This window comes from Rhipicephalus sanguineus, chromosome 11 (assembly GCF_013339695.2).
Source record: "Rhipicephalus sanguineus isolate Rsan-2018 chromosome 11, BIME_Rsan_1.4, whole genome shotgun sequence".
NCBI lineage: Eukaryota > Metazoa > Arthropoda > Arachnida > Ixodida > Ixodidae > Rhipicephalus > Rhipicephalus sanguineus.
Window position 1 is genome coordinate 73,981,531 of NC_051186.1, and position 14,698 is coordinate 73,996,228.

General features: G+C 45.0%; 1 protein-coding gene across 1 annotated transcript in view; it reads left to right on the forward strand.

Moving 5' to 3' along the window:
• Nucleotides 1-11,400: 11,400 nt before the first annotated feature.
• Nucleotides 11,401-14,698, forward strand: part of LOC119374705 (uncharacterized) — a 75,818-nt gene continuing 72,520 nt past the window's right edge. Inside the window, exon 1 of the mRNA XM_049411182.1 lies at nt 11,401-11,513. Coding sequence (XP_049267139.1) covers nt 11,490-11,513 — 24 coding nt within the window. The 5' untranslated portion in view covers nt 11,401-11,489. The remainder of the gene's footprint in view (nt 11,514-14,698) is intronic.

Consider the following 14,698-nt stretch of genomic DNA (forward strand, 5'->3'; position numbering starts at 1 on the left):
GGTTGTTAACGTTCAATACGCAATATTAATGCGAAAGCATCAGATGCTTTATCAAACACGAAAATTGACCGTCGGCGGCGTCAATCGATTGATGCAAAAAATAATCGTGTGATGGCGTCATCATCACGTCATAGATCGTAAAAACTTGTGACGTCATCATGGCGTCATATATCGTGATATCACGTGATGACGCCATCACGACATTGTCGCTTTACACTGCTTCCGTAATCGGTGCGCCGATCATGGAGCTAGCGCAAAACCAGGTGAGGTGCAGATAGCTTGCAGAGAAGGAGGGGGAGGATCAACCCGTCGATCGAGAAGAAAAAGAAACTGGCTTTCGCCTTGGAGTTTTCTTAGGGGAATGCATTAGGGACAGTGTGGCTCTGACATTGAGGCACTGCTGTACATCACGGCGTTTGTCTACAATGTCTGCTGATAACCACATAGATGTATTTAGAGTGTTATTTAATAAAGTGCAATTTTATTGATCTGGTATTCTGTTTATTTGCTAGTGTCGAAAATAATCGCCGAAGAGGTTAATTCAGAACACTCAACTGCATGAGCCCTTATTTTTTCATTAGCGAGTGAAGTATTTAGGAGGAGTATGGAGTTCTCCTGAGATGATTTTTTCCATGAGATTTGCAATGAACCGAAATATTTCTAGCCTTCACAAGAGCCCCATAGTAATATTCCAGTGCTTGAATGTTATTGCAATATGCTTCTGTAGTGCACTCCAGGATGTGAAATTAGCTGCTCCAGAGTACTCCCAGATGCAAAAATATCTGCTCCAAAGTGCTCCAAGATGAAAATTTTGCTGCTCCAAAGTGCTCCAAAACGGAAATTTTGCTGCTCCAAAAATTGCTCCAAATCAGAAGTCCTCGGTAGCATCACTGTATAAGGCGGCGGTGAAGGGTGCACGTTTTTTATATACACTTGTCACGGCTAACTCCTTCTGGAAGGCCTACTATAGCCGGGAGTTTTTCTGTGTTTTGAAGCGTCCCGCCTAAAGGGCATGCGTTAGCCAGGACTTGATTAAGAGTGTAGAATTGACGTCTGCTCGTATAGGCCTGACTGGCTGCCCAGGCGGCGCTGCGAAAACGGTGCTAAAAAGCGCCCCCTACAAGTTCTTTGGTTTCGAGTAGTCAGACAGGCGGCCGCATGCAGCACTAAGCTCAGATGCGCAATGGAGCCGCCGCTGTCGGTTGTGCTGCGCTTTGGATCTCGGCCAATTTCTGGCGTGGCTGAGTTCTTCAGGCCAAGCAGTCTGCGTAAACGCAAGAAGCTCGTCAACGTCAAGTATGTTTACGACGTGCAGGAGATTGAAGGAACCATTTCGGCGCGCTGCAACTCGCAAGTGCAGCGAATCTCATACGACGTTGAACTCGAGTTAAGTTTTACGAGGCATGCTCGCGCGATTAACGACAGTGCATAAACGAAAAGATTGCTGTTAAGAAAGCCGACGTGATTTGCATTACACGACGAAACGGAATCAAGAAAGGTCCAGTGACGAAGGCTAGCCGTCGGCGGCCCGAATGAGCGCATTCGCGTCGTGTGCCGTTTTCTGCCGCATTCAGTCGCAAACACACTCCCCCCCCCCCCCCCCCCCCCCCCCCATGCACGGTCGTAATTTTCAACATTTGCTTCTAGGGAATTCGTCAGATTCTGTCAGCGTGCGGTGGCGGTCGAGAAGCGACGGCGCGCAATGTTTACAGCCGGCCGCTGGAAGCAGCCGGCTGTCTCGTTTCGCACGAAATGCCGGCTGCATATCCTCGTGATCGCCGTCGGCAGCCACGGCGTGCCGCCTGGACTGCACACAGGGAATATATACATATATAAACGCGTGCACGCGCGTACGAAAAGTAATCAGCACGTTACGTTGCAAACCACGTTTTGCTCGCGTACTCACTTCACGCGTCGGACGGCACGTATCCAGCGGTTCCGTCGCTCCACTTCGTACGGCTTTCAGGGGAACCAGTAAAACCGCACATTAGGATCCTTACCCCCATGTTCGAGGCAATTAACCACGCAACAATAACGGCGGCGACCGCGCTTCGGGACCGCGCGCTGCTCAGAGCCGTCGCCCAGACCACCTGCTTTCGGCACGGTTTGTTGAAGCAGGGATCGCTCGTCAAAACATGTCAGACTCTGCAGGCATAGCGGACAAGTTCCTGCGTACGTTTTAAGCACTTTTTGAGCCTGAAAACTAGGCGCAAAATTAAGTAAAACGCTTAAAGCAACTGAGAACTGCGTAACTCGCCGGTCGGCGTCCATTTTTGACTACCCAAGCAACTTCGGCGCATGCCACCAGGCTCCGCCACAGTACTCAAAACTCCAGCGCGTCAGCCCTATACAGCTCGCATTGCCGTTGCCCCGTAAAATAGGCTGACGTCCTGTTCCTGCGCATCTGATTGGTTCAGAGGTTTGCGACTGCAGTCGCGCGACTGAAAAATCGGGCAGCGAGCGACTGAGCCAAAGCAGTCGCTTTGCGACCAAAACGGCCATTTGCGACCGTTTGCGACCAGTCGCTTTGCGACCAACTTAGTCACGCGACCGTTGCTAGTCGCCGGTGTGAACGAGCCCAAAGAGTTCTCTCTTTACATCTGTGATCGGATCCCGGGTGGGGAGGCCGCATTTCAATGGAGGAAAAATGCTAGTGGTCCGTGTACTTATATCTATGTGCACGTTAAAGAACAATAGAGGGTCAAACCTTCCGGAGCACTCCACCACAGCGTCACTCGTAATCATATCGTGGTTTTAGGACGTAAAACCCTAACATTTATCATATCTTTTACATTTTATTTCGTACCTCGCGTACAACGCATTCATACAGTAGAAGTAACATGGCTGGAAAGCAAGAGCCACGGCATAATAAAACACAAACGCTGACTACCAACTCAATTTCGTTTAAAAGGCAGTGCGTGCATAGGCTGGAGAGCAACCGCAAAGGGCACAGACGCTATCAAGTAACAAGGCCGGACCACGGCAACATCAATTTCGATAAAAGTTAAGTTTTTCAGCGTGACATTTAAGAGCAGCTTTCATGAAAAGGCAGTCAAAGCTGAATGAAAAAACGGCAGAACAGAATCAGAATCAATTTTATTGTGATTGGTACAAAGATTACATAGTGAGAATATAAAGAATGAGGTCCCGAAGTCAAAGACTGCAATGGGACCCCCTTTTCAAAATAAATAAGAAGCTCAGGTTACAGCATAACAAAACATATGAATTATAAAAGGTGTAAATAGAAATGATCGGCATTAAAATAGAACAAAACTAAATTGTACTAGAAAAAAAAGGAACATACAAAGTAACAAGAACGAGGTTATCAAATCAGAATACACAATAAGTAAGAATATGAGCATACCTATACATCGGAGATTGAGAGAATATGATCTTTTAGTTGTTTTTTAAACTGATGAATTTGGAGTGCTTTTATTTCGATGGGCATGGTGTTCCAAACAGTGATAGATGAAAACAGGACGCTCTGCTTGCCATAATTGGTATGCACTTTGGGTAAAACGAAGTTATTATTGCATGCAAACCTTGTATTATTATTATTTTTTAGATAAGATCGGGGTAAAACGCCATCGTAACGTCTGAGGCTGACTTCTTGGAACAAGAATTTTGGAAGGTTATATTTTAATGTGTTTCGAAACTGAAAGAAGAATTGTAAGAATTGTAAGGGATAGGCGGCTCTGTGGTTAAATGCGCTAAACGTAATTATTCTAATAGCTTGATTCTGTAGCACTTGTAATGAATGTAGGTGAGTCATGTAAGTATTTCCCCAGCTTGTAATGCAGTAGTTAATGTGTGAACGGACAAATGAAAAATACAACGACAGTAAAATGTCACGCTTAAATATATATCGCGAATTTAGAAGAACTCGGATCCCGTAGGCAATCTTTTGTTTTACTTTGGCTATGTGATTAATAAACTTTAGGATGGCTGTCTAGTTCTACGCCTAGGTAATTACAAGAAGAGCTTGCTGGGATAGGAGTGGCTCTGGGAAAAATAGGAGGAATAGAGGGAAGTGTCCGGTGGCTAGAGGTGAATAAGACAAATTTTGTTTTCGATGCATTTATGTGTAATTGGTTAGTTTTGCACCATTCTAGCAAATCGTGCATGTCTTGGTTAATGTTGGATGTGAGAGTTGTGAGACATTTGTCTGAGTTGATGACAGTGGTGTCGTCTGCATAAAGTATACAACAGGACCGGGACTATGAGATTAATAGGAACACACTTGAAGCAGCAGAGAAACAGACAACGAAGAAGAATAAAAATAATAAAACAACTTATATATCACAAAAAAAAACAGGTGACAACGAGGCCAGATAAAGGCTACCAGGAACAAGAAGTAAACGAAAAAAATGTGGGTAGTTTGCACAAACTAGCGCACAGCTTGGCGCAGAGAAGCTGGTTGAACATATTTGTTCGGTAGTGAAGAGGTTCAATGTTCCTTCTGCCTTTCCAGAATGTATGACGTGTGAAGTGACGAGAAATAATAAGTAAGGAAAAAGGAGTAGCCGCAGCCATGTATAGGCCCCAACCTCTCCTTAAACACATTTAATAAAAAAATGACGTATGAGGTGCACGGGCGTTGTTCCACACAAAGCATGGTAACATGAAAAGATGTATGCCGGGACTTCTATCAAGCGGACACCCGTTATATTGCTTGTGTTCTTTTACAACGTGAGCTGACATGAGATATCAGAGTAAAAGAAATACTAGGTCATTTCTTGTTGGTTATTTCAACCTGCCCGAATTTGACGGGTTACGTCTTTCGCTCTGTCCTCGACAACCCTCAGATCAGTAAACAGGGCATTGGCTTCCATATTAAATTCCTACAAGTCGCAATGAAACAGATCGTAACAATATACAAAGCAGCTATGAAGACGTATTAAAAGTATTCTTTGTGAGCGGCAACATAAGAGATATTATCTCTTACCACGTCAGAAGTGACATCTGGGGCAGCATAGTAGTAGCAGCAATAAAAGACACATCGTTATGTTTACATAAGAAAATGCGCAAATTTAACGTCTCCAGCGCAGACAGTGAATCTGCGAGAGATGAGTGACGTCGTAGCTGCAACATTTCAAAAACTAATACTGTGAGCGCAGTCACTGACACTTCCTTGTCAACTGGACATACCACATCATTTGTACAACTTACTCATCTGTATATATCATCATCAGTGTGTGTCAGCTCGAGCTCGACTCGAATAAAGCGGTTCCTTATAAGTGGAGGAGGTGCTGGGTGGTACAAAGTTCGCACAAAATTCGCATTTAGTGGTACAGAATTCGCACTGGAAATTTTTCACATGAGTGCGCCAAGCGATTTGTACACTAAAATACATTGAAGCTGTGCACTAACATTCTGGAATATCACCAGATCCTATGCATTATCATGTACCTACACGATCTGGAAAGGTCCCTCATGGATTTGCCTAAGACGAATCGAAGGCGAAAGCCGAATTCTTTTTTTTTTCTTCTTCTGAGTCAATGTGTTGACCCTCACCCTCCCCTCTTCGAAAACTTTCTGTACCTAACATGGTTTCAAACTGCCTCGATGATCGGAGGCATTGCAAGGTTTCCTCACGTCATCTGGTTTTGTACTGCCTCCGAGATCGCCGTTTGACCAATCGCCAATATGATGCGATGACGTCATCAGTAACGTCACGTTAGGTAACGTTATAGTGGCGATATGATAGCGTCAGGATGACGTGACATGTTTTGGGGGTCTCTGGTGTCATGAGGACGTCATGTGGTGCCGTCAGGACGTGATGATGATTTTTTGCATGACTCGTATTGATTCCGACGCTGCGAGACGCCGACGCAGATGGTCAGTTTACGCTTTTTATGAGGCATCTAAGGCTCTCGCGTTAAAGTTAAAAATTTTAAAACTAACCTAGTGAGTGGTCGATCGGTCGTGACATCAAAAAAAAATATTGCTGATGTGTCGGAATGGTTGAAATTTCAATTCGTACTAAATCACACTTCGATTGTTTAGTAAGCAGATTTCCGCTTTCGTAAGCACCTTTCCCATTAAAAACAACACTGGAAAGATGCAAGTGAACATTCTTTTTGTACTGATATATTTTGTACACACAGGGTACATGTTGAATAGAAATTTCGTAAACGTGTTCACAAGCGTGAATATACTACAGGTGTCTGGAACTCCGTACGTCAGCGGCTCTGATTCAGGATCGTTAAAATAAGTAATAATTGACAGCGTTCAACGTCCCATAGCGGTTCAGGGTATGAGAGACCTTGTAGCGGAGGGCTCCGGACACTTTCAACCACCTGGGGTTCCTTAAAAGAGCACTGACACAAAAATATTGCACCTTGTTTTTTTGTTGTTGTTGTTGCAATAGATAGCTTATGATCCACTTATCACGGCTGCAAACCTCGTTTGCGCGAGTGCGCGACGGTTATTTATTTACAGACGTTTTTAGAGTGCCCAGTCGCAGTTTCGGTTTCAAAGAGCACCGAGCCAATACCGAGCTACGCAGCACTACTTCCGGAGGACAGGTAACGACAGCTGGCCACGTGAACACGCAAAATTGTCACGTACGCGGCGCGCGAGCGTGAGTGCGGTGGGCGCCGAACCAGGTCAAGTGGCGCCGGCTATGGAGGATTAGAAACAACTAACAAACGCGTAATCAATGTACTCCGAGCATTCAGAAGCGCCCATCTCGACTCGCTAAGCTTACAGCATCGATTATTTGACTATGGCTTTCAAAAACGGCGCCGAATCGGGCCGAATACATTGCTGTCGAAGCTTAAGGAGATGAATCTAAAGCAAATGGAAGCATCAGTGCGGAAGTTACGCGTTACAGAGTGCACGGCGGCCACTTGATAGATTCGAAGTGGACGACAACCGCTTTTGGCAGTGCTGCCGTGTTTTTCGGAGGCGCGAATGCCTCGCCGGCGAAGCTTGCCGTGCAAGTTGGACAGCTCTCGCGCGTGCGGCGACGGCTGACGTTCTGCGGCACCGCGCCGTTGCGGCAGGCTTGCCGCTAGCATGAGCGGGCCATAACATCTGCCAACGGGCACGACGAGCGAGCAGCGGAAGAGAACACAACTAGAACACGCCAAGCCGCAGGGATGGAGGAAGAAATGGCAGGTAGCACGGCACAAGCGCAAGGGCACAACCAGCCACCAGCCAACACAAACTCGTGACGTAGGTTTGTTTACACATCCCCCGCGTTGATGTCAGCGTCGCGAAGCGCTCGCATCTCGCTCAGTCGCGCGGCATGCACTTTAAAATTGATTTTAAATATGTTCTGGGCTATATTGGCCCTTGATATTTCGTAGACATTGTGTACGGCTCCACACACATCTATTTCACTCATTATCTCGACTTCGAAATTTTATGTGAGTGCTCCTTTAACATCCCACAGTAGACGGGCATCTCACACGTTTACTCCATGGATGTGCGACCACCGTGGCCGGGACAGTTCGGATCACCAGTCGCACACCGTAACCACTTAGCCACCACCACCCCTTCTCGACTTTGCTGTAAAACACATGTTCAAATTACTGTTAGGCCTCGACTGAAAATTCATTAACGGCAGGACAATGTACAGAACGATTTTTTCAATCCCTGGGAAAAAATGGTGTTCGGAGTGGTTTTACGTGGTATTCAAGGTGCTGTTTAGAGACAGCGCCATGCTACTTCACCAGAAAACTGCTGAAGAAAATTGCGCAAAACTCGTAAAAAAACACAAAGGGGAAGAAAGGGTAAGAGAGAAGGCCTCTTACTCTTTGCACTCAAGTTTTGCCTACAACATTACGTCCTTTATTAAGTAACAACCCGTCCAAGAAAAACCAATAGTGGAGCGGAAACACGAGACGAAAGAAATTAGGTCAAAAAGGAAACATTGGATGCGTCCATGCAAGTTGTTTTGGATACGATTGCTAACGCAGCGCTGCTTTAATGAGTCACGCTGTTTTGTTAAAACATGTGCAGTGTTTGGCTCATTTTTTTATTCGAAACTGCGTTCTTGAGTTCATGTGACAATTAAAATTAGCCCCATTTTTAATAAAAAGGCTTTAAAAATGAAAGAATATAGGCCGTGCTCTTTGTTCCCATGAGATTTAGCCGAGTTTAGGTGTCTAGATTTGGTTATTTTACAAAAAAAAAAGAATAGCCACTAATAACAAGCTAATCGATGCCTCTTACTCTAACCTGCCTAAGATTACCAATATTTTTTTTTTGGGTCTCAGTCCTTACATAGCCACCTGTCTGAAATACAGGTCTTCGATAATATTATCCTACAGGTCGCGATGAAAACCATCCTACCAATACGCAGAGCAGCTATCGAACAGTACAGAACGCATTATTTGTAAGTGATAGCAGTACCGATGACAGACCTCGTTGAGTTAACGTAAGAAAATCCACGGATTTGAAGCTTGTCCAATGCACACAGCGAATTTGCAGAGGGCACGCCTTCACTATAACAGCTTCTAAACTAACAGGCTTAAGAGCAATCAACGGTGCGCCAACAACTGGTGTATGCTTCACCACTCTGCTCTCCCGATCAAAAAATACCTAATAGATAAACTGGAACCTAACCAAAATCATGCAGCCCGCTGCAACACTTCTAATTATACTCGTGAATCGAGCATTACCCAAATTAAACGTGGTGTTTTTCTTACTAACTTGGATTCCCGCCGCTCTGTAACCCTTCCATGCCTCTTTCATAAATACTAATATAACTCGTGGACCAGTCGTCGCTCGCTTACAATTCCTTCACGTATATCTAGTTCACCGCATAATAATCACAGTTTCAGGTGCATTTTCGGCCGCACGCAGTCAATCAACTATTCTGCGTTGCTGCGCGCATCACCTTATCGAATAACGTTCCATATAATACTGTGTCCTTAAAAGACCCTCTCAAATTTCGTCAGTGGTTGCAAGTTTGTATGTTATCTTGACTTTGTATAACGATGTTTTTCCTTTTGTTTTCATTTTGGCTTTAACTACACTTACTTATAATATTTTTGTTCCTTCCAATGTATAAATTTCTTCGTATTGTTAAAGGGGTCATGAACCACTTTTCCAAGTAATGATCTAAAGGCCTCAGTATCGGAGTGTACTGCCTCCCGAATCGATTGCCGCAAAAATTTCTCGAATCCGTCAAGAATAAGCGGAGTTACGGGGGTTTGGCGCACGCTCCCAGCGCTTTCTCTCTTTTCTCGTGCCGGCGAGCGCACTGGAAGCTAGACAGGGAGGGATGGCATGGGGGAAAGAAGTTATGCCAGCGCGCGTCATGAAACGCGATCACTCTCCCGCTGTGATTCGCTTGCGCGAGTGCGGCTACCGTGTACTGAGGAGTGCGGCGCCGGCAAGTGGCGGCACCCCGCGGCAAGAAGCGCATCTGATCCGAACGCCGCTCTCGATTTACGTCGGCTATCGGCCAATAAGCATGCTATGTCTCTTGCGACGTACAGCGGACAGACGCCCCGCCCACCGACGAGAGTGAGAACCGGCCTCTGTTTGAAAAGAGGGTGCCTGGGGAAACGGCAACTTCGCGCTCCGCTTGTGGCCATTACGCGGCGCGCACGACTGTAATATTTGGCAGAGCAGTTCATAGCCGTGTCAGCTTTCCGCAGGATGTGTTTTTTCAATCAGCCCAAGGGGTGCTTCATGACCCCTTTAAGCTTGCAACTCAAACGACGAGGTTTGGTCAGCGAGTCTAAAAACAGTATTTGCCGCTTGACGGGGCCATACAATTCAATGAACCGGGAAAAAGGCTGTGAGAAGAAGCACAGAACTAGGTATACCGATTGTATTGAAAGTGTGTATCAGATTTCTCTGACATGGGGTAGATATTATACAGGTCAGACGGGTCGTTGTACTAACGATAGAATGAGATAGCATGACAACAATGTAAAACGTGCACAAGATGGCTGGTTTGCCACCAGTGTAGGTAATGCACGTGCTCACCTTTTTTTTTTTTTTTTTGAGAAATGTAGTGTAGTCAGTAAACAAAGTGATCGCCTAACACGTGAAGTTCTTGAAGCGTATAGGATTGCGCAGTTGGGGGAAAACTGTGTCAGCACCCCGTCGAGCGCATTATTGCCCAAGGAAATGGACTATCTAAGGAGGCGTTTGTCGTAATCTGTCTCGGTTGTACTGTTTGCGCTCTATCTGCGCTATGTCCAGTGATGCAGTAATATGTGAGTGGTTACGATTTGTATATATAGGCGATGCATTTCTTTTTTCACAATAAATTTGTTGAGAGTTTAGCGCTGTGTGCGTTCCCTTCCTGTGTGTCCTGTGATTTTCGCGCTGTTTTTTCTAATCATGTACAACCAACAAGCCGGCTCTCCGCACTTTTACCAGCACAATTCTTTACCTGCAAAGCTGCCATGTGAAACTCGATCGTCTCTTAAGCTAATTTTATTCGTCTTGCAGTGGTATATCCAAAATTTTATCCCGCTCTGTCAAATTACAGGATAGCTTGAGCCACACTTCTATCATGCTACCCCGGGGACCATGCGGTCTATGAAAAAATAGATAGACGGGACGCAGGCCGCATGCTGTAACGCTCTTGATATTATTAGGGCGAAATGCTTAGGCGCCTCATCAAACGCGAAAATTGACCATCCACGTCGGCGGTGTCAATACGAGCGACGGAAAAAATTATCATTGTGACGCTACTGTGGCGTCACAGCACGACATCGTTGCTTTGTCAAAGGTGGCACGATCCCGAAGGCAGTGCAAAACGAGGTGAAGTGCATAAATATTTCAATGCCTGCGATGCTGGAGGCAGTGCAGAATCACATTAGTCGTAGGAAGCTTTCCCTGGAGGAGGTGGGGGGGGTGATGAGAACATCGAGTGAGAAGAAAAGAACATCATAGATCGCGCAATCGAGTCGCCCTATATGTATGCATAAGAGACCTTGTGAGTCTTATTTTGCAGGAGTGGCCAACGTGCCGATTATGCCGCGCCAGTCTGGTACTGCAATATACCGTAACACATTAAGCCTATAATCAAGTATATTACTACGCACTGGGTCTGCTGTGAATATGTGTTTTCTAATGTGCTTGATCAAATATGCAAGCAATGCATTTTTAATGAAGTTACCAACACAGCATACCTAAGGTACTCTTACTATATTTACAGTGCATTCATGTAAAATTATATGGCAACCTTTAAGTAAACCTGATAAAGGAAGTTTTCCTGTGAAAACAATTGTAAAGACACTCTGAACAAAATACCGCCATCGCTTGCTATTAACTATAAGGTAGAAGGTCAGCTATGCAGGTTGTTGGTTTGATGCGCGCTCTTTAAAGGCAGGCAGAGCAGAGCCACAGCAATAGTAGGTGAAAGCGGGTAAGTACAGTGGAAAGTACAGTGACAGCTGGCTGAACGAGATGGGCGCGGGGAAAGAACACTGTTTCCAACGTGAAGGCCGGAAGCACTTGGAGCGAGCGCCACGTGACAATATTCAAGACTATTCATAACAAAATATTCATAACAAATGAAAGAAATTGGATGCGGCCAGGTAAGTTTCTTTGAAGGGCGATAGGTGACGCAGTGCAGCTTTAATGAAGGTGGTCCACTTTAAATAAAACAAGTGCAGGATATGGCTCATTTTTTATTCCAAGCTGCGTTATTGAGTTCACGTTAGAATCGCAAAATGCCCTGTTTTTATTAAAGATGCTTACAAATGAACGGCAGGCGTGTAATACGTTCCCATAAACTTTATCCTAGTTTCGATTTCTGGATTTAAATCTTTTAGAAAAAAATACTCCACAAATAGCAACCTGTCTAACATTACCGATATTCTTTTTTGTGTCATTCCTTACCTAGCCACCTACCTGAAATATTTGGCATTGCCTTCTATAGTAATTCCCTACAAGACGCGATGATAAGGATCCTAGCAATGCGCAGAGCCGCTATCGAAGCGCACTGAATACATAATTTGTAAGTGGTAGCAGTACCGTTGACAGACCTCGTTGGTTTAACGTAAGAAAATGCACATATACAGTAAAACCTCGGTGATACGATCACGGCTCGTACGAATTTCGGGTTGATACGAATTTTTCTGTGGTCCCGGCCAAGGCCCATTAGCCTGCAGTGTATTGGAGTACGGTTGTTGCGAACCGATTTGCACCCCGCGACGTTTGATACGAATACGCTAGCGCACAGGTACGAACAGGTGCTGCCTGCGCTGTCGCGGAAGACGCGGCAGTCATGTGCGGGCGCGGGGATGCACGCTGCGCGACCATCAACGGTGCGTCGTTGCCTCCGAGATAGTGCACACGAATCTTGGAGGCCTTTATGCGCCTTCGCGTTTAGATTACAGATGACGTTGACGTCACGCTTTCTTTTTTTTTTTTTCGACGCGCTTACGCGTGCTCCTGTGCTCGAGGCAGCAGCGTCTTTGTATTATGTTAACACGTGCCTGCCACGTCGATGCCAGCCTTGTCCCCGCAATCAGACGTTCTATGAAACAAGACTGAAACTTGGGTGGCGGGTGCGTCATGAAGACCCATGAAACGTGGACGAAGACAGGAGACAAAGCGGACGGTCTTGGCGATAGAGCTTGGCCTCTATCGCGTGCGAACCGCCTATTAGGTTACTTTCGCCGCAGTACTCTGGTGTCAGGCAGAAAATTGTAGTAAGATTAGGAAGGGACTACTAGCGGTCACGGGGCACAACACATCTGGTTCATTAATTACACACGCGCGCACGCACCGTATATTTACGAGTACAAGTGAGATCGTTGACGTCTAAAAGATTTACTGGTAAACATTCAAAACTGTTGATGACGTCGCTGCGGCCCTGAGAAGCACTAAATCAAAACGTATGCCAACTGTCTTTTGTCGCATACTAATTTTCCATGTTTTTTGGTGATACGAATTTCGGATGATACGAATATTTTTGGTAACCACGCGAGACTCGTATCACCGAGGTTTTACTGTATAAAGCTTGTCCAGTGCAGAGATCAAATTTGTGAGATGAGGCAGGTCTTCAATATAACAGTTTCAAAACCAATAGGCGTATGAACAACCAATTGTAGGCCCACAACTGGACTATCGTTCATAGATCTCGTCTCCTCAACAAAAATACCTAATAGATAGACGGGAACCTAACCAAAATCCAGCAGCCCGCTTCACAACTTCTAATTATAATCATGATAGTAGCATTACAGAAATTAGACGTGTTGTTTCCCTTGCTAACATAAATTCCCGCCTTTTTGTTACCCTTCTCCTATAACCTAGTGGACCAGTCGTCTCTTGCTTGAAATTCCTTGACGTACATCCAGATGACTTTATGATAATCTCAGTTTCAAGCGCATATTGGTCCGCACACACTCATTCCACAATGCTGCTTTGGCGCGCCATCGCACTATCTACTAACCAGCCAGATGATACTCTGTCCCTAAAGGATTCCGTCAAATATCGTCAGCGATTGCAAGTCTATATGTTCTCTTGACTCTGTATAACGATGCTTTTCCCTTTCTTATCGTTTTGGCTTTTACTGCATTTAGTAATAATTCTTTTTGTCCCTTCCAATGTAGAAATATCTACATACTGTTAAGCGCGCAACTCAAACGGTTGGGATGGGACAAGGAGTAACACACACGAACGCTGACTCCCTCTCCCGTCCACGTCGTTTCCGTTCCACGCCTTAAATTATGAATATGTCACGCCAACAAGGCCAAAAATCCACCCATGTTACGTATTTCTTCCTTTTTCCTTCCATATGTTTCCTTTTATGCTTTATCTGTTGTCATTTTTCCGTAATCCCCCCCAGTGAATACTCTCCTCGGGCCCTAGGGTAATACGAATAAATGACTTAAAAAATAAATATACTAATATTTAAATAAATTATTTTAAATAAATATTTCTTTTTGGGGAAACTTTCGCATGAATCCACCACAAATTTAGTACACGAAAGTATTCAAAAACTGCGCACAACAATTCTCGAATCTCAAAGCACTCTATCGCACCTTATTATAAAAGGTTAAAATGATCGTCACAGTCGAGCTCCTATGACGTTGAAGGAAAAATTGTTCAAGTATCACAACAGCTAAAGTTCGACGCACGCATAGTACCTAAATACCACCTCAGAGGTTTAGCAACAAGGTTAACCATTTCTCAAGCACGTCTTCCGAAAAAAAGATATACAGGAAACGTCCGATATTGAATTGTTTTCAGAGTGACGTATTTTTCAGAGATCGCGCATGAGCCAGTAAAGGAAAGGTTTTTGCTCCAAGCTTAAATGAAAATTTCAAATGCATATTCACAAAGGCCAATGCACGTGTATGAAATAAGTGCGTCAGTGCCTCTAAATAGTGATCGCCTAAAAGTTGATTGGTTTATGGCTTCTAGCGTCCTAGAGTACTCAGCCTACGAGAGACGTCGTAGTGGAGGGCTCCGGATAAATTCGACCAGCTGTAGTTCTTTACCGTGTACTAACATTGCAGACTACACGGGGCTCTAAAACTTTGCCTCCATGAATGTGGGAATGCCATGGCTATGGTCGAACCCTAGTGGTTCGGATCGGTATCCGAGCACCATAACCACGGAGCCACTGATGCAGTTATTTCGAATTCGTTCTAAAGCGCGTCTTAACGTTCCTGTTAAACCTCGATACTAAAATGTCCTTAGCAGTTGAACAACGTACCAAATGCCTTGTTCAAGCGCTACGCAAAATGGCGTAAAGGGTGTTAGTGTAGGG